The 20373-nt window shown below is 32.7% G+C and overlaps 1 protein-coding gene across 4 annotated transcripts; it reads right to left on the bottom strand.

Moving 5' to 3' along the window:
• Positions 1 to 192: 192 nt before the first annotated feature.
• Positions 193 to 19729, bottom strand: grnd (grindelwald). 4 transcript variants are annotated; one of them, XM_074117657.1, is made up of 5 exons: positions 19564 to 19729; positions 7737 to 7983; positions 7134 to 7205; positions 6854 to 7029; positions 193 to 6685 (listed from the first exon to the last, which is right to left on the bottom strand). In XM_074117657.1, exons 2-5 carry the CDS (start codon positions 7900 to 7902, stop codon positions 6407 to 6409), a joined length of 693 nt encoding a protein of 230 aa, XP_073973758.1. In that variant the 5' UTR covers positions 7903 to 7983; positions 19564 to 19729; the 3' UTR covers positions 193 to 6406. The 4 variants fall into 4 exon arrangements, with proteins under 4 accessions (XP_073973758.1, XP_073973759.1, XP_073973761.1 ...); XM_074117658.1 differs by lacking the exon at positions 19564 to 19729 and adding an exon at positions 13239 to 15028; XM_074117660.1 differs by lacking the exon at positions 19564 to 19729 and adding an exon at positions 9471 to 9585.
• Between the last annotated feature and the right edge of the window lie 644 nt (positions 19730 to 20373).

Consider the following 20373-nt stretch of genomic DNA (forward strand, 5'->3'; position numbering starts at 1 on the left):
AGAAAGAGTTTTTCAAGTGACAAAATTGCAATAATTGCTCTGAAACTATGTTATTCCTCTTAATAGAAGGTAAAAAGCTATATTTTGTTCTATTAAATCAAGAGCGAGTTTAATTATCTGACGAAAGATTCTGCTTGATTGAGATTATCTTCAGAAAAATAAATTATTTCGGAAAATGAAATACAGATCAAATAAATTGAAAAACTGATGAAAACAATTATATATTTCTATGATATAATGATAGAGCATTAAGTAGTTTTGTGCCAACAGGAGATTAACATCTTTTCCGTTATTCTAATAAAATCAAATCTAATTAATAAAATGCATAGATGAAAATAGAAATTTCCTAAATATAAATATTATTTTTTACATAATATAGAGATATTCATAAACAAAATGATAACAACCTAATAAAATCTAATCAAATACATTAAAGCATTTTAGATCTTTTCATTATTGCTTGAGATACACAGTTTACAGTCAGCTGTGGTCAGTTGACTTAAATATATTAACTAAAAATAAACAAATTCTAAAATTATAATCTATATTTACAATTTATAAATCTTCAGTATAATTGGACGGAGTTCACTGATAATTAGGACGTACACATTCTTTATATTGGACGTATTTATGTTTTAATTTAATCTTAATAATTACAGTGAAAGAACTCGTATTTACTAACTTAATCTATAAACAAAATACAAAATACTACATTGCAAATACTGTATTGTCAAAGTAATAAAACTAGATTTCTATATAATCTAAGTGATCAGATCAAACCCAGATAATACATCTCCCAGCGTGTTTTTTTTTTGTTTATTTAGAAAATATCAATTTAATTTTTCTATAATACAGTATTATTTAATATTTATCAAGTATTTCATAATTTGATTTGCGTAATTTTTAATTCTTTTTATTTTACTATCTTCATATTATTTATCATATTCATATCATAGTTATATTAATAAGACAATATTAAAATATTCTATGAATGATTTAAAAATACCATTCCCCTTAGATAAAATATAATGCATTTAAATCACATCTATTTAACACTGAAAAACGCAAATGCAATCGTTGTACAGGAAAATATACGAATAGTCGGGCTCTGAACCAAAGCTAACTAAACTTGGAATCAATCATTTGGATATCTAGGCGATTTGAATTTCCGTTTTGAAGATGATGAAAAAGTAGTAGTCAAGCCAAGACGAATAGTTTACTGAGGAGTTCACCTTCTAAGCTAAAACAATCAGCGGAGGTTTCACGTAAAAGATGGCGTAGTTTCTTGTTATGTTTTAGACGGAAACTATCAGGCAACTCATTGAAGACTGAACACATGGATATTCTTTCCGGGATGTAGAATGTAGTATATTGACGTATAACTTTGTGAAACTAGCGGATCATTCAGAGACAATATCTGGAGAGATATCGTACTCTGTCATATCTTCTGGAAGAAGAGCTTCCACTGTCCAAACCATTAAGTATAGCGGTTAATAACTTGAAGCGCAGAGATTATAGGGTAACGCGAGGCAATTAAACTTTTAGAACGTGTACAAAGTGGAGTCTCCGGACGCTATCGGTTGAATTTCTCATATAAATTAGAGGATTAGGATGTTATTTATTTAAAAGCCACCCCCAAAACAGCGCTATCTTCCCAGATATGGCACGCATTACAAAGCACTGAGATAGTGACTGTTTCAATCAGCTTGTATTTTGTAAAAAGAGAAACATATTTCTGAAAAAGAGAAGTGAACCAGTCTTCGCTTATTTCCTGCATCGCTCGCGATGTTTTGCTGCGCGAGCAAGGAGATCAAGAAACTCCTAGATACTGTTCCCTAGAAGAACTGATTGATAGCGTTAACAGCAAAGTCGTCTGAAGACATAACTTAAAGGACTCATATACCCGCCAGTATCATTTAAGGACATCAACTAGAAGGTTTAAAGTAAAAGAATCGAAAGCGTTACGAGATTGACACAGGACATCTCAAGTGCAGAACTTAACACGCAGCGCGGACAAGCCAGTTGAAATATTCATGGCAAAGTACGTTATGTTGACTTCTGTCACGTTTGTTTACAATATACCCTCTTTAGCTTTAGAAATTTTGACAATATTATTTTACAAAATATTTGTAATACATAGTATTATCATTGTGTCGGAGGAAGATGTACTACAAGCGTGATTACTAATAATTATGAAGTATTTGCTTGTTTTGTTACGTGCGTCATTCCCAGCAGTGAGTTTTATGATTGGCTGAAGTAATACAATTATTTTCTGGTAATTTATTTATTTTTATATAATAATGGAATGAGGGAAGAACGCCTTCCTTCATGTTTATTCACTCTAAAATATATTTTCGTTGGCTATCTTAGTTTATCCATGGATTAGATTATAGCAACTAATTGCGGGCATCAGAATAAATAATCGGACTGATAATCTCAGTGGAAGTTTAAGAACACATAGCTCGTCTGTGCTACTAGTTAAGATTCACTCCTGGAGGTGTCTCGTCTATTTGGTAACGCTGTTTAATAAGATCATGGAATTTTATGTTTTGTCACGTAGTTATTATTTAAGTCTGGTACCGCTCAAGAAATAAATTACTGACAGTGAGTCTACATTCTGTCGCCTTACAGATCCATTAGATACTCGAATGTTCTTCCATCATTCAGTCACTTTGAAAACAGACCTAATTATGAGAAAAAAAAATAATTACATATTAAATAAAAATTAAATTTATTAATTAAGAATTCTTTTTGTGTTGCAAGATAAGAAGCTCATAGATATATTCCCTATTTAATTCAATTAATGTAGCCCTACTCTACCATGTTACTTACTACCTCTAAATATAAATTTTCTTTTTTTGAGCTCACTTGAATTTAGCTTTATAAAATTTTATATGAAAAGTGCAAACATTCAGTAGTACAGTGATATAAAATTAATGATAAAATAATCAAATGATAAATTACAATGTTATGCTAATAAATAATAAAGCATCTAATTAGTTTAAGAAATAAGGTTAAAATGAAGAGAGATTCCTTCAAAAATATGATAATGATATGTATGTATCTTTATGAATGACCATTCTAAACTAAAATAAGCGCAACTTATGGTGATTATAAAAAAATATTTATTTACATTGAATATTTTGCGCAAATGTAACTCGTCTGCTATAAAATAAAAATAATAAATTTAAAAAGGAATGTGCAAGTATGGACAAACACTTCCCTTTTGTTTGTACCAGGAAGCATTATTTTTGCATTATTCTAAACTAAGAATATTTATAATATATTTGATTTAGAAAAATAATTTTAATTATTCTATCCAACACCAATAACAACCATCGAGCGGCTTTTTTGGGAACCCTAAGTTCCCAATATTTAATAAAGAAAACTTATTCATTAAATTTACTTACTTTAAGTAAAAAATAAAAAAATTAAAAATCTTAAAGTATAAAATATCTATTTACATAAATTTTTCAAACCTCTACAACAATTCTTTATTACTTTCTATTTGGAGCAGAAATTTGTGCTGTCTTTTTAGAAACATGGGTGATGTGGCGTGATGTAAGTTACAGTTGTTAACGTAGCAGTGATTATTTACAATATTTTAGTCTACAAACTGACCAGTCTTTGCTTTTCACTTATTACTATTATCTTCTCTTTACTATAAAGTTTTAAATCTGAAGTTAGAATATCAGTACAATTTTTACAGCTACAGTTTTGTGAAAATTGATCTACTTCTGCTCAAGAAAAAAGAATTCACTCAAGTAAATTTAAGTTCTTTAGCTATTAAAGACTGTTATTGAAAGCCAAAACAGTTTCTGTAACTTTTTTTTTCTGTTTTTTAATTTTTAGAGACTTAATTTTAGTTTTCCATTAACCAAACCAATAGAAACAACCTGTCTAAAAACATAATTGCTTCATTAAAAGTTTCTTATAACCTTAATGGCCAGTTCAGAGTGATGCACCTAATTGTGCGTCAAGAAGTGATCTTATCAAAAATATAATTAAAATATATGAAGCTTGAAATTATTTCCAAAATTAAGTTGTGCAAAGCAGCGTGCAAGTTGATTGCTAGATTCATTTGAAAAAAGCCCTAATCTAAGTATTTGTTAAGCTGCGTTAATTATTTATAATAGAAGCTTTATTTTATATACAACAATGGAAATTGCAACAACAAAATTTTCGAAGCCTTTACGAAAAAAGGCTAATAAAGAACATATTAACAAAAGCGATAGAATGCATTATGTACTACAATTACATTAGGCCTTCAAAACATTTTTTTATCCTAAAAATAAACAAAATTCATAAAATATCAATTACAAATATTGGGAAGGAGATCATTGATCTCAAATGTAATTTTGCGAACAATAACCGAATTAGAGTAAGTTTTGAAAAATACTAATATTTAGGATAATTTAAAAGTTTGCGTAAGGTGAAATTCTATTCGAATAAAATTAAATGTCCATACATTATGAGAATTCCGCAGTGCTGGTTAGGTATCGCTAATATTATTCGTTGTAACACGCTTTTTTTTTCCTATTTCTGACCGATTTCGTTTTTGCTGAGCCAACGATTGTAGTGAGTCGGGGAAACCTAGAGGAAGTCAAATAATCTACACCAAATCAACCTATGAGATGGAGGAAAGTCCAAAATCGGACACAAAAAACGTATGTTATGACGGTTAAAATTAGCGAAATGATAGATTGCCCCTATTCTGTCCTAAAAAATCTTTACTTTCAATCATTGGCTTCCAAAACATCATCATCGGTACGGTAAAAACTATCAGAACATGATCTTCAAGGTAACGAATCAAGTTCAGATAAATTATATTTGAAGTTATTTATTTACGGTGATCCCAAACTGTATATTGCAACTAAATGTTACTAGGTGTTTATTCTTCACTTTAAGTCGAATAATGTATTCGACTCATTTGAAATCTACCAATCACTGTGGAACACTAAGTCTTTAAAGCCAGCTTAATTCTGAAAAAAAAAATGTAATAATTCATTAATTTACTTTAAGTAATTTGTTTCATTATTACGTTCAATCTGTATTCTAAAGATAGATTTTGCCAATTTATATAAAAAGAATTCTACATTAAGGAAAATTGTAATAGACGAATTTAAACTGACGGAATTCTTAATGAAGGATTGTATATCTTCGGTTGATTTGCCCAGTTAAAATTATTTAACATTTAACACTTTAAAGAAGTTAGTGGTGAAGAATTTTAAAAAGCATTATGGCTCCTTCTCCCCCCTCCCAAAGAAAAAAGCTCTTCAATTTCAATTAAGCTCATAGTTCTCAAATAAGTATCTCATTAATTATTTACATTATAAAATTGATTACTGTTATCAAATCTTACATTAAAAATTAATACTGTCATATTGTACATCAAAGGTTGAAATTGCACTTAGTAGATATGTACTTCGTACTGGAGCTTTTAGTTAAATATTTGAGTTTATTAATACAAATTTTTTAATATTAATGCAGATTTTTTTAACTAAACTTTAACTGATGAACATTTTAGATGTGTTTGCTTGACTTACTGCAACATGGTCGAAAATTAGAAAATTTTTGCCCAACGAATGGCTTTTTGAAAAGTACACAATGTCCTGCGACAATTGTCTGATACCTTTTCTAATAGTTCTTACTAATTTTGAAAAAGAGAATGGTAAAATTAGAAAATCCGATTTGATATTTCTTTTTGAATAAAAATTCGCATTACATTTTAAAAGCATTTCAATAGAATAAGTCAAATATATAATTTTATTTTTTTTAAAGCGTAAAACCTCTAGGCCAACTTAAAATGTATTAATTCAAGACATTTGTTGCACACATATATATATCATCAAATATCTTGAAAGATTAATAATAATATGGTTAGAAAAACCTAACATGGAACAGCTGGCCAATAAATCTCGAAGAAATAATTTCAATTTTCTTCAAAAATAATAAAATTATTTTCTGATTTTATAACTTAATTAGCTATTCTAACTTTAAGCTGGAAACAAGAATAGACAATAATTAGAATTATTCTAAATCACTCAGCTCCATTAAAACAATTAAATATATATTGATCAACAGTAGTTCTTAACAAAAAATAAAAATTTGTGAGATAAAATCTAATGTTGAGTTTAGCACAACAGTTTTTCATGGAATATTTTCTGATTTTTAAAAAATATTACTCTTTTTCATTTAACTTCTCCACTCATAACGCTAAAAAGTATCGATAATAATTAGATCTGACCTTTGTTTGCATTTAGTCGTGGACTGATTACAATGCCAGACTTGAATACAGAGGGCCTAGTATCGATTGTGACAAGTTGCTGAAATTTAGCAGCCAATCGATTGTCTTAGCTTACAATTTACCCAGTGATCACAACTGATTGTAGATTAAGAGGTTACTTTAGAAAGGAGACTCGGCGCCTGTACCCCCTCGAAGTGCGACTCCACTTTCTGTCCCTCCGTTGCAACCACCTGCCGCCACTGGTAGGATAGGACTAGGTGTCATCCCCTGATTATCATAGGCACCATATTCCAGTGTGGCGTCTTCACTAGGATATCTAGTGGATATGGGCGTTGTAGCCGTGATCACAGACGGTGCGGCAGTGCTGCTATTCGCCGAAGGTGTCGGCATCTCCAAACGTAGAGGTTTATCTTTTGCGCTGTTATTATTCACCATGCCCTGAAAGAAGGAAGCAGCTTAATGACAACGGTACAAATTAATCTTGCAAATATTTTTTATTTTTACTTTTTGGACTTGACTTGCTGTGAATCTTCCAACTGTTACACAGACTTACCTTCTAAATATGTGTGATAATGATTTAAATGTTGAAATATTAACCATTCTTACCGAGACGGTATTGATCTTCTGGTCCATGAGATCCACATCGGCATTCCGCTTACAGGAGTGTCGTTTTCCTCGATAACGCAGCCAAAAGAAACCAAGCAGCGACACCAGAACCACGGCCACTAGAATCGATATCACCAAAGATGCTGCCACTAGTTTTCTTAACCATTCTATTGTTTCTGTAATAATCATTGAACAAACATTTTACTTTCATCAAAATAATGATCTTATTTGATGTGTCATCCTCAATATTAATCCGTGATAATAAAAATTATTAAGTAACCTTGTAGATCTTTTGTTGCCTTCAAAGAGTCAGCTTCTGTCAGATATTGTTTTATCTTGTCATGGATATAATCTGTGACAAAGTAATAAAAATTATGAGTGATGCTAACATAAAATAGTGTAAATTAAATTAGAATCTCAGAAAGGGTTAAGTGTTGTAATTTAGTGTAATTAGGTGTGAGATATGTGATTGTTATGGTGATTTGATGAGATTACAGGTAAAAATCACTAAATTAAACAATGTACAATAAATCTATTTTGAAATATTGAGTTAGGAATGAATTATGAATGAGCCAATCCTTAATTGTGGAGATGTGGGTGGAAATAATGGAGCGAATTTTCCATGTTTGAAGCGGAAGTGGAAATGGCTCGTGGTGGTATTGCCGCGTCTTTTCTATAACTCCTGGCGATGGGATAAATGTGTAATTTGTTCTCCCGCTCTTTTAGTCGTTCAAGTACTGTTCTCTGTCAGTGATTTGAACATTCTTTGTTCTCTACATTAGAAACCTGGTGTGTATTTATTTATATTGATTAATACAGAAATCAATATGGTCGCCCTTTCTCTCTAAACAATGAAATAATTCTTTGCAATCGATCTGCTCACCTTGACAGTTGAGTTCGCACACTTTATGATCGAACTGGCCATTGGTTGAGTTAGTGCAGACTGAGTTACACTTGTGACAGAATAGATCGGAACAGTATTCATACGGAGCGCAGGTGATTTCTCCGCACGGTCTGACCAATACCAAGCCTGCGGCTGTTGGCGACATGTCTGCCTAGATCGGGCTACGGCCACATTTGTTTCCTGCCTTCAGCAGATAGTAGTAGTCCAGCAGCTTCCTTCACCGGATCTGCAACAACAAATAATAATAATAAGAATAATACCCTTAGATTTTCTCTTCCTAGGAGCTTCTTACAGCTCACTGTCCGGTGATGGACAGAGTTGTCTGTAACGAGAGAGACTGAAAAAAGCTCTGGGCGCCAATAACCTTAGATGTTGACGCGCCGTAAATCATAAAAAAAAAAAAAAATAAATAATAATAATAATTGAAACAAACATTTAAAATACTATAAACTTGGATTATTATTACCAAACTAAGACCAATTCTTCTAACTGTAAGGTAATCTTAGGAACCGTCTTTCTGTTTAGCCAACCAAAAGATTGCATTATGTTCGATTTATCGTTTGATATAACGTGGACAATAGGTCAAGGTACTTGAAAACGTGAACGATCAGTATTGGTACGAATGCAGTTTTTACTCTTAATGGGCAGAGAATGCACAGTTAGTAAAAATACCAAGGTCATATTTCTGATTCAGCGGACAACTCTCATAAAATCGATCATAAGGTTTCTAAGATAAGCGGCTTCGGTTATCTGTAATCGATGCAGAAGTTCTGCGAACTGAGTTGATAAATGACAAAAAAAAAAAAATATATATATTTGCTGCCTTGCTTTGATAGACTAATTCCATAGTGGAAAAGAACTTAGCCCAGCGTAGGCCGAAAATTCCAGCACCACCGTCCCTCTCTGTACATCCATTCTTTGCACCTAGAGTATTCAGCAACTAATTAAGCGGCTATTTCGCTTATGATGAATGATAATTAGAAAAAAATAATTCTCTCCGTTGTAATTAATTAAAGGGCTGCAAAATCATGTGTCTCGTTAAACCCATAAACCATTTTTTCTAGGTGTTTAGGTCGCCTAAGAGTGAGAATGTGAAACTAGTCTCTATTCAGCAAGCAGTGGGGAGCTGTAGCGTCTTGTCATTCCACAAGAAATAATTGCAGTATAATTGAAACAAAAGCTAAAATTTTGAGCCTCGCCTTCCTGTCTACAAAACCAGGATTGGAAAGGAATTACGATATTGCAATGCAATTAAAGGTAAAAAATTGTATTTACTTATTTTTTATAGTAAAACTCCTGGACACTATACAAACTGAAAAAAATGTAAAACTCTACCATTGCTACCAAAGAACATTGGTAGGCAAAAACATTTCCGATATCCCCGATAAAACTCTTGTCATTCTTGCATTTCTTGGACCTTCTTGTGTTTCAAGTTTTGAAATTTCTTTTTTGATTTCGTTACTAAATATTTGCTAAATTTACTTTATTTATATATTATATCAAAGGTATTATAGCGCTTGCGATCATTAAGGCAGACAATAGTGGGAGTTGGGTGTTCATTGCTGAGGTAACCTTGAATTTAACAAAGAAATTGTTTTACTCCTGAAATACTACAAATTATGATGTTACTGTAATATTACCTGCTAATCTACAAGAATCCCTGTCATAATATTCATGAATTATTAAAAAAAAAAAAAAAAAACTTACACTTACAAAACGTAACGTAGTGTGATAACTGATAAGTACAATTAGGTTTGTAGCGGTAACCAACCAAAGATACGTGTACCTTACTATACAGGTGTTACAAATAGACTGGTATGGAAGGTTAAATAACTATAACCACACAATAGCATTCCTATTGAGAATGTTTATCTTTCCAGTAAACTAAACAAAAACTGCTAAAGTGACTTATGACTCATAAAAATAACAGTTTCGTTATCGTTGACATTAGTACTTTATGTAAATTTAGACGATTTAAACAAAAAATGAATGTTCGTTAATATGCAAACAATAATTATTTGATGCTTGTCTCTATTATCAGCCGTTGGGGTAGATGTTTTCTTAGATTGGCCAAGGATAAAAAACAAAGCAGCGAATTCGGAAAGGTTTTACGGGAAAAAGAAGATTTTACCGCTTTATATTGACTTTAACAGCAGAGAAAACGTAGGGCAGAGATCTGTTGTATATAATAACATGAATTACGGGATAACTTCTTGAAATAAACTAACCCCGCTAAATGTTTGCAGGGAAAAAACATTTCCAAAAAGATATCGAACTCTTCTTAGAATTACTGACGCTCTAACCATAATGGGTTGTTGCCATTCAATTCTATTATCTTCTACTCATCGGTAGCTGAACGATTGTTGTCACCGATCCGGCACTGATCGATCTGACGGCCCTTAGATTTCCTCTTTCAAAGCCTCTAACAGCTCACTGTCCGGTGATTGAACGAGAAAACTCTATCTAGGTATTACTTTTACTAGAAAAGGCTATGGGCGCCATTGACCTTAGAAATCCTCGAGCCTTAAATAAAAAAAAGGATGTAAATTAAATAGCCGAGTAAAAGGAAAATAATACCGCCTGAAAACAAATTGATTATTTATCGATTATTTAATCGTCCGACTTTAAAATAAGTTCCATTATAGATCAACATTTTCCACAGAAGCACAAGGTAGTGTGCCGCTTTGTTGTGTCATTCCGACTTCGACAATGGAAACTGTAGTTTTGTTTTTAATTTTAATTATAAGGACAATTCAAACACTTTCAGGCACCTTGTTTACACCGCTATCGCATAGCAAATCAACAGTGTAAAGTAAACCTCTTTGTATACAATAATGCTTGTACTAATTGAGAGCGTTCTCATAATTTTATTTCAACGAATTTAAAATTAGTCATATAAGTGAGGTACTTCTCGGAAATAAATTCGTCTTTGAATATACAGTATCCGTAAGATCTCATTCAAAATAAAAAAAAACTTTATCTCAAGCAAAAGATTTTTTTTTTCTCAGTAAAATTTATGAAGTCAGACAATTCAATATGATAAATAAAATTATATAAACATATTTAAGAGGGGGGAAATTGAAAAACAAAAGGTGGAAGTTGTGTATCTCCATCATAGATGACTAAATAGTTAGATCATCGAATATTTTCGCGCGTTCACGGATATATCACTGATAATGGCGGCAAATGTAGTCAAGGATAACTATCTTTTTTTTCTCGTCTTTTTTTCTGAGCCTGCGCACTAGACTAACACCTTTATTTACTAATTTATTTATTCGACAATGTTCTAACGACGAAATTCTAACTTTCTTTTATATCTAATATCTTGATTATAATACGTGATCGTTAATATTGATTAACTGCAACAAACTGATTTCTTCAGAATGTAAACAGCAATTCCTTGTACAGCAAGTAATAGTAACTAAAAACTCAATAGAATCTAGTCTTTAAAATATTAACACTTTCGCCTAACTTAATTTCTTTAAAATTGGCAATTTAAAATGCTTATGTATGTATGAAAATGGGGTAACTGACTTTACAAATGTGTGTCTTTTGAGGGTATTTCTACTTTAAATTTCCTGAAACCTCCGACAAAATTTTTAAAATAGAAACGATATGAGTGAAATCAGATTTTTTTTGTTATGCTACTTGCAAAGGTTCGGGATAAACCAAAATTTTCATGAACTTGATGGATCATGTTTAGAGAAGTAAAATTATTGAGCGCACCAGTATCTGTACTCGACCAGCTGGGAGGTCAACGACTTCTTCTGCGCACCAGGAATGCCACCTCTGCTCCCACTTCTCAAACTACATGCAACTTTCGTCTCATTATTCACATTCGCCAAGCATTGTTCTTAATTTGCCATCTTCGGCAAGGAAGTAATTTAGTGCAGCGAAAATTCTAGATTCCAATGCAGATTAAATTGAAAATCAAAGCGCAGTCTACGTTCACACTTGATCTTCTAGAGTTCAAAGACTTTGAAATATATTTTCTACTGAAATCGCAAATTTAACTTCAGCAGCGTATCTGCCTCCGTAATAGTCACGATATAGAAGCCTTAAGAGAGGGAAATCCAGATACTTGTACAGACAACTTGGCGTCCATTTGGGTAAAAAAAACAACATTCAATATTAGCAACGCCATCAGCTGTCACATAGTGACTGTGAAGGTAAGTTGGGTTTTAGCCAAACTCTCAACACCGAAATGGAGAACCCTAACATTTCTAAGACCTACAGAAGACATCTACATTACAAGAACAGGAGGCTAAACTACAATAGATACTATAAGTTGCAGATTCTAATTAACAATCACAATTGCATTATGTATACTGCTAAACTCTCTAATCGGGCAGAGCCAGTTCATTAAGGATCGTTGGGTTCCTGCAAAATACCCCAACCACACACATACATTGGCAGCACAGAACTCTGCAGAGTTAGTTGAAGTCCAGCTCTGTCATACGATAAGCACGCGCGGACAAATTTAACACTTTTGACGCTATATTCAGTGCACAGACCTATTTTGGGAGGCAGCATTGTATCTTTCACGCAAATGTATATTTTGTACATTACAATCTAAAGTTTGTGTGTACTCTCTGAATAATTAATATTTTGATGGTTTCTCAAAAGATGTGCAACTTACAATATTTTTTTTAACGTTTCAGGTTAAATGTCCAATTTGACTTTTAAAACTTCCTTATTTAAAGAACATCGGGCCTTGCCAGTTATATTATAGACAAACATCTTCTTTTATTTATTTTAATTTTTTCTCTCCCATTATCCTATAATTTATGTATCACGAACTTCGATATTTTATCGTTTTGTGACGTCAACAATGACCTTGTATGAGGTCAGAATAAGCCAAAACTAATTTAAAGTTTTTAATAAATACTTATTATCGATCATTGAAATTATTTTGCAAATAAAAGAAACTATTAAAATAAATACTGATTGCTCTCTCGAGCTATCATGAAATTTTGAAAAATTGAGTAAAAGGAAAAGATATGATTAAGAAGGAATGTTCCAGAATAGTTATATCTTCATAAATAGTTATCAATTCTTACGTAATTGGAAAAATATGTAACTTGAACAGCAAAAGAAGTTAATGCACATGCACATATACTCGTATAATCTGTCTGAGGTGAAAACAGTAAACTAAATAAATTAAAATTAATCATATTAATATAGTAAATTTAATATTAATATTTATAATAATATTAAAATAAATAAGTATAGTATGGATAATTGAAGGGCAATGAATCTGATAAGGAGCAAAATTAGTACCAGCTGGTTATTATTTCTTTGAAACAGACCAGCCTAAAACTGTTAACTTTTGTGTACGTAAGCAAAATTCGGATTATTGAATGCTGCTACATAACTGAAATGCAATAAAATTGAAGCATTGCAATTTGGTGCAATATAAGTATATTGGTGCTGTGATTAGAAATAATACTGTTGCATGGATAAAGTTACAAACGTACAAACCTCATCAACGTTTCACCAAACTTTTCCAAAATTTCACCGTTTCCCCAAAAAACTCTTTCCATTGTTGCATTTTTAACGGACAGTTAAAAAAATCCTCTCGGGAAATAATTATCCACTTTATTGATAGAATTTCGACAGGGGGGCAAAGGGTATGTGATATAAGTTATAATCTTCTAATTTTGTCGTGGCAAAAGAAAATTTATATTAGCACCATTATTGATAAAAACTTTAAAGTCCACGATGTTGTGACGGGCGTTTGAAGGAGGATTGGAGGATGGCTTTAAGACGGACGTTTTGGCCGATCATCCCACTAGGCGAGAGTAACGTCTGGCCGTCCCGGACAACGGCACTTGACGCAAAACATTCCAATGCTTTGTTGATCGCTGGCCTCCATGGTAACAACTTCTCACACAAACGTACAATTTTTAAGACGATCGATATTGTTTCGATTTGGATTAAAACAAATTCTAATACCATTAAATAATAAAATTATTGTAACACGATATCTTTATTTACAAAAAAAATCCTGCTAGCATGGTAATTGACTCGACAAGTGCAATAAGAGCTTGCCATAGAACTGATTCAGGACAAACCTCTTTCTCTTGTTAGATCTCCCACTCTTAGTTAGAGGTTGCAATCTTGCGAATTTTCGATTTTGTTTTCTGCCCAATTTCTGGCTTTGAATGCGTCAGAGAAATGTTGATGTGTGAGCATATGTTGTTCATCTGTTTCAGTGAAGAATATCTCAGAAACTAAAAACTAAGACAACTCTAACTTGCTATTCAGTTTTTATATTATTTTCGCTTCTGGAACTAACATTTCTACTCTGAATCGGTCTGCCTAAAGTACAACTTTGTTGAATGGATTTTCATGTATTGAAATTGGTTTCTGATGTAGATCATGGATGATATAGAATCATTGGGTTCCACAGGAAGCAAAGCGAAAAGATGCGTCTTCAAATCTAAAAGGGAACACTTCTCTTTTTTAAAAGGATCCAGAAGGTTCTGCCAACAGTCGTTTTGGCGTTTTATTATTTTCTCTGGATTGAAAGTGCCAAGATCTCAAGTCTCAAACCAGGGATTTCAGCGCTGTCAGACAGGCTATGAGGGACAGATCCCTCCACAATCGGTTCAGGGGTTGGAAAAAAAAATATCTCATTCACTGTAGTATATCCTGAGGCTAAATTACATGGTCATAGACACTTAGCTAGATCGGGGCGAGACCCACAGAGTTAGTGGTCTTGTATTTCGTATGATGGCCCAAATTGTCTCTCTCTAAGTTATCTGTAGCCAACTTTCTCCAGCACCTTACACCCAGCATTTCTTTTTTGTTACACTACTGCCACCTCGAGCGATAAAGTCTTCCACTTCGCTCCTTCTGGGTTGCAAAGAATATCTTTCTTGAAATTCCCATCACAATGTTTTACACCACCCAGTAAAACTTGTTCCCATAATCAAGTTAAAGTATGTTCCAAAGGTCATGGAATTTCTTGATTTTTGGTTCGCCGAAAATCCGTCTCATAATCATGATTTCCCGTAATATTTAAGAGACTTTTAAATTCTCAAGTATAGGTAAGAGGCTTGAGGGCAGCCTTTATAACAACAGTTCGGCCTTCTCGACATCGCATCTTTGATAATCCCACGGTATTATTTAGTGTCCACCTATTACTTACTGTTTTATTCTTGCCCATAATCCCTTCCTAGAACCTTTTTATTTTATCTCCAAAGTGTGTAAATTCCACCAAATCTTCAAAAACAAACAATCTAGGTTAATTATGTCATTACGTACGCTAACTGTGCCTTGTAAGTCACCATACACTTGGTTTTCCCCGTTATTAATTGATAAACCCAACTCTTTCAAAATCTTTTTTAAACTCCTGGAATACTGCTGCAGGTGCGACATCTTATTTCTGCTAGCCCTCGTTGTTATCAGGAAAAAATAAAAAAACATCAAATGTTGACATATGTCTTATTTATTAGCATATCACTCATTTCGTTTATTAGGGATAGTTTCGACTAGTCTTAATCGATTTTTCTAAGAGAATATAGGAAAGAAAAAGAAATTTATCATACTTGCATCTGCTTGGTCGAAGTATATTTCCCTTTCACATTTTTTTTTTACTACAAGTGTCGAAAGATTCTTTCAGATTAGATGAAACATTTGTAAGAGAAATATTGATCCCGTCCAATCCAAATTCATAATCTAGCCTTAAACCTATACAATAGAGGTAGTCTCAGAAGTTTTATAAAGTTAAGTCTTTATAAGTGAAGTAATTGAAAGAAACAGTCGTATGAGTTAATATCTTTTCCAAAGCAAGAAACAGTCCAACTAAAAACTAACTCTACATAAACAGTCAGAACTTAAGGTACTCTAATTGTCAACAAGTATAAGCCCTGAAAGATGACCTAGTCCCTAGATCGAATGCTTGGCAAAAAATATTAAATAATTATGACAATTTGGCAATAGTTTTTCTTCCTTTCAAAGACGGTAATTATTACTAAAAATTATAATGACGCATTAATATTTCCAATGTTAAAGTTTAATGTGAATAAGAAATAAAATTTTGCTCATAAAAGAAGAACATAATTCCAAAATGTTTACGACGAAAATCTATGAATAATAACAGTGTGAATCAGAAAAGTTGTGGTAAGAAGGAAAGACTATGATAGTTGTAACAATGTGAGTAGCCTCCCCACCACTGGCGCAGTCTGCTGGTCGTCCTGCAAGCTGAAGACAGACTCTTCAAGGTTAGCAACATTCCTTTCGCATTACACCATGAAGTGTGTCGATTATCCGTCCAAACTATTCATTCAATTCACTATAATTACAGTGATAATAGATTTAAATAAAATAAGCTTTAAATAATCAAATTATTTAGTAAAAAATATACACAAAACTGGGGCTGGTTGAGGTGGGGCGACTCAAGGCCTGGCAGGCGTTAACCTCTCACTAGATGCTAGATTGTGAACCGTAGTACTTGGACTGCATGCATACAAACTTTCTCCAAACTAGAATTTTACAGACTTCTTAATTTCCTAAACTGCTGTAGTGTTTAAAAAAACTATTCAAAACTAATGAAAAGCAATATTATAGATAAGAAAAACTATTATCGAAAGAAATTTTCTCACGTTACTTCACTCTAGTCGCATATTTTATTTATAAAATGCATCAAATTTTGTGTGCTTATTGTATGAAATTATTTTGTAAAAATAATTACATATATGTAAAAATCCCAGATTATTTAGGAAACTTGTCTATAATTCGCTTTAAAGTTGCTATTTCGAAACTAGCAAATTAAGTTCATCTTTTAGCTCTCTAATTATAAGGTAACTAATAAGTTATGTGTGTTTCATTATCTACCAAATTTTGATAAAAATGAAAGCTAAGAATTTTGTAATTCTAGCAGTTTTAAGTTTTCGACACACAACCGAAAGGCATCAGGTAACATAATTGGGAATGCAAGATATTAAAGATGCTTACTGTTTTGGAAACGCCTTCTACCCTTGGCCAATAAAAAAGACTATTTTATGTTTGTTTTTTTAAATTGGAACAAAAATGATAATCGTATTATCTTATTTTGCCCCTTACCATTAAAAATTTAACTTGTTCTCCAATGATTATAATATGAATTTTAATAGTACTATCTTAACTAATCTACCTGTCTCTAAGTCTTCCACGTTTATATAGTATGTATCTGTTCTCAGCATTCTGAAATTCTATGTCTGGCAGAGGAACCAGCAAGTTGATTTTACTGGGGAGTCTTAAGAGAGTCTCTTGGACAACGCTTGAGCGCATGCGTTTTCCTTTCTTCAAAGAACTAAACTCAGAGTGGTCACTGGCTGTCCATTCTGACAAAATGGTACATGCCTTTTTTTTTTTCCTGACAAACCTCAACAAGCTATCCATTCTCAGACTCATGCGGTACGAGTATCTCCCCAGTCTGCCCCCAGACACTTAAGAAGTACGGTCATCCAAATGATCGCCACTCTTTGTTTGCTGCCTCTGGACTGAGGTTTCTATCCATCATTCCTACAGCGTTTTATGCACTGTTGAGGCATTTTGCTGCGCGTAATAGGGATCACATTTTGCTGGATTCCCTTGTAAACATTTTCGGGCGGTTTTTCGCATCATTATCCCTATGTATTGAATACCGTGGAAGACCTGGTTTTTGCTACTAATTCTCGTTCAGGATGTCTAAACAGTATCACTCTCTTCTTGAATTTACTTGCGACTAACATTCCTAGATTTATCGAGGATTAGGATTCCTGAGAAGTACTATTAAAATAATAATTGCCTCTTATTATTTTATTATATTACAGCCTGAACAGATCATTTTTTATTTTTTAAACAAATTTTCAAAAATAATAGCATTAAAAAAATTAATAGTGTTGTAGTATAAACCGATTAGTTTTTGATTGAAAAATGTAATCTAGACACGCCTCTCTGTTCACATCAATTCTTTTTAAACAATCGAAAATAGATCCAAAAAAAGCTATTTTCCGTGAAAACTTACTAAAACAAAAAAATAAATAAAAATGAATAAATGTAAATAAAAGATGAAATAGTATGAGAGCATTACATCAAAGATTTGTTTTTTGTTAGTCTTAGTTGTTTCCTTGATTAAGTTAGAATAAAAATTTGCTGACGATTATAATATATAATAATTATAACTCGATTAATAGGTTTTCCTCAGCTGATTAAACAAAACCTTCACTTATTTGAAGAAGGTTATACAGAAGCACATAATAAACATTACCTGTTTGATTCTTAGATTTGATAATGCAATATTCAACCCTGAATATTTGGAATTGCCTGGTTGAATAAGCTGGAATGTGGTTGAATAGCTAAATATGTATTTTTATTATTGGAAATGATTTTAAATTTTGTTACAGTTGGGCGCAAGTAAAGACGCAAGTACCCTAGAAGAAACTTCTTTAAGGGATATCATTCTCTTCAAAAAGAGATCAGATAGGGCGAAACTATCAAGAGGGGCTATTGCTCAGTTAGCACGAACTAAACTCAACTTTTTCATCATCGGCCTTCTTATAAGTTTAGTTTATTTCAATTCGTTAGGTATCTTTAGAATAGAATTAGTCAATAATAAGTGAAACTTTCTATGCATAATATAAATTTCCATGAAGGTTAGTCAGTTAGACTGAAAGATTTAATTTCCGGACTTTTTTATTTTTTCTTTGTACATTTGATATCGATTGTAAACACACTATTATCCTCCGTGAATACAGATTACAAAACTTAACGAGTGCACTTGTGTGTTGTGTACAGTGGCAATAAAATTTTTGTCCGATTAAATCATGCTAATAAAATTAAATTATTTTATGGTTTTAGACTCTTTTTTAATGTGCAACTACGAGCTACATTCTGTGACTTTATTGACTAGCATTATTAAGCACCCAATTGGTTCATTGCGAACAATTTTTATTTATCCTTTTTTTATGTATATATAAGCTGGAATGTGGTTGAATAGCTAAATATGTATTTTTATTATTGGAAATGATTTTAAATTTTGTTACAGTTGGGCGCAAGTAAAGACGCAAGTACCCTAGAAGAAACTTCTTTAAGGGACATCATTCTCTGCAAAAAGAGATCAGATAGGGCGAAACTATCAAGAGGGCTGTTGCTCAGTTGTAGCTGGAAATAATTCTTTCAAAAAAAGTCCATCCTCATCGAAGGATTTTTGGGAAAAATAGCCTTAGAATGCTAAAAAGGAAGAGTACATCTTTTTTTTGGTAGCAGTTCATTGTGTTGCAATAGAAATAATAACAGGTATGAACACTCTTCTAACTTTCTCTTATCAAGGTGTTTTTCAAATTACGAAATCATACTTAACGCCATAATAAATCCATTGGGTCGCGGTGGCGTAGGCCTGTATGGTCGCCCTACTAGAATCCATATATGGGAACGACAAAGAAACTGTTTGGATGGAGGAATTAGGCTTTCAGATATAGTATAAATTCCAAGTAAAAGAAAAATTTGTTGTTAAGTAAATACTAAATAATTTTGCACAAAGTTATCTAATATTTCAACGAATTATAATGTAGCTCTTTTTCATGAGAGAGCAAGAGAGAGATAGAGACTAGAAGTAGAAATCGGTATTTAGAGTTCCTAAAAAGATGATTCAGATTCGTTAGGCAAAGCACCTGACTTTTCAGGTGCATCTCGAGTCGCATTGTTACCTGGTTCATTGTAAAGGGCTTGTTGCGGAGGGTTTTAGGTATTGCCGCGTTACACTCGCCCACAAACTTTATATAACATTTTACAATATTTTTTAAAAACAAAAACACCAATAAAATAATATTAAACTAACCTGTAATTGATAAACCTCTCCTGTAAATTCATAATTTAACTAGAAAACGGATACAGATGCTAACAACTAACCGATTGACTACATTCGAGATGTGCTAATAACAACTGAACCATACGTGGCGTTCACAACAGAGAAAGGAGGTGTATCCTTTTCAAAAGGCATGCTGACTTCCATGCATGTGTACAGATACAGGTGGGGGAAACACCTGTCTGCCGACGATTTTACTATATTTTACTAGCGGAAATTAACGACTTGATACGGAGACTATCGAAATTTGAGTTTTTTTTTTGAAGGGGAAAATTGTATTGGAAATATTTACATTTATTCTCTAAACTATCAAACACTGAGTGCCACTCACTAAACTACCCAAAACTATTGAATAACTTTAATAGTTTCAGAACCTTTCTTTCAAATCACTTCTTTTTTCAGAGTAAGTCGATTTTGATACATTATACTATCATGTATATATTGTCTTTCACTTGAGGTCTTTTAATGTTATCTCATCTTAGGAGGAGTATTGCCGCAAGTGTGGATCCAGAGGAGGCAATCGCTCTCCCCTTAAACGGTTGTTGTCTATCTACGTGAATGGCCCTAAAACCCTCAGGTGGTTTCTGTGAACCCTTCGCACTCAAGAGGAACTAAGAACTCAACACAAGAAGTACCTTTTTCTCTGACAAACCTACACAATCTCTCGTTAACATGCTTGGGTTTATTTGTTCTGAAGAGACCCGCGGTGAGCCTTAGATTTCTGAGTGGTCTCCCGATTAGCTCCCAATAAGATCGATTTGGTACGATATTTTAGTATTATAG

This window comes from Rhodnius prolixus, unplaced genomic scaffold (assembly GCF_049639745.1).
Source record: "Rhodnius prolixus isolate KJV_2025 unplaced genomic scaffold, Rpr scaffold_2, whole genome shotgun sequence".
In the NCBI taxonomy this organism is placed as follows: Eukaryota; Metazoa; Arthropoda; class Insecta; order Hemiptera; family Reduviidae; genus Rhodnius; species Rhodnius prolixus.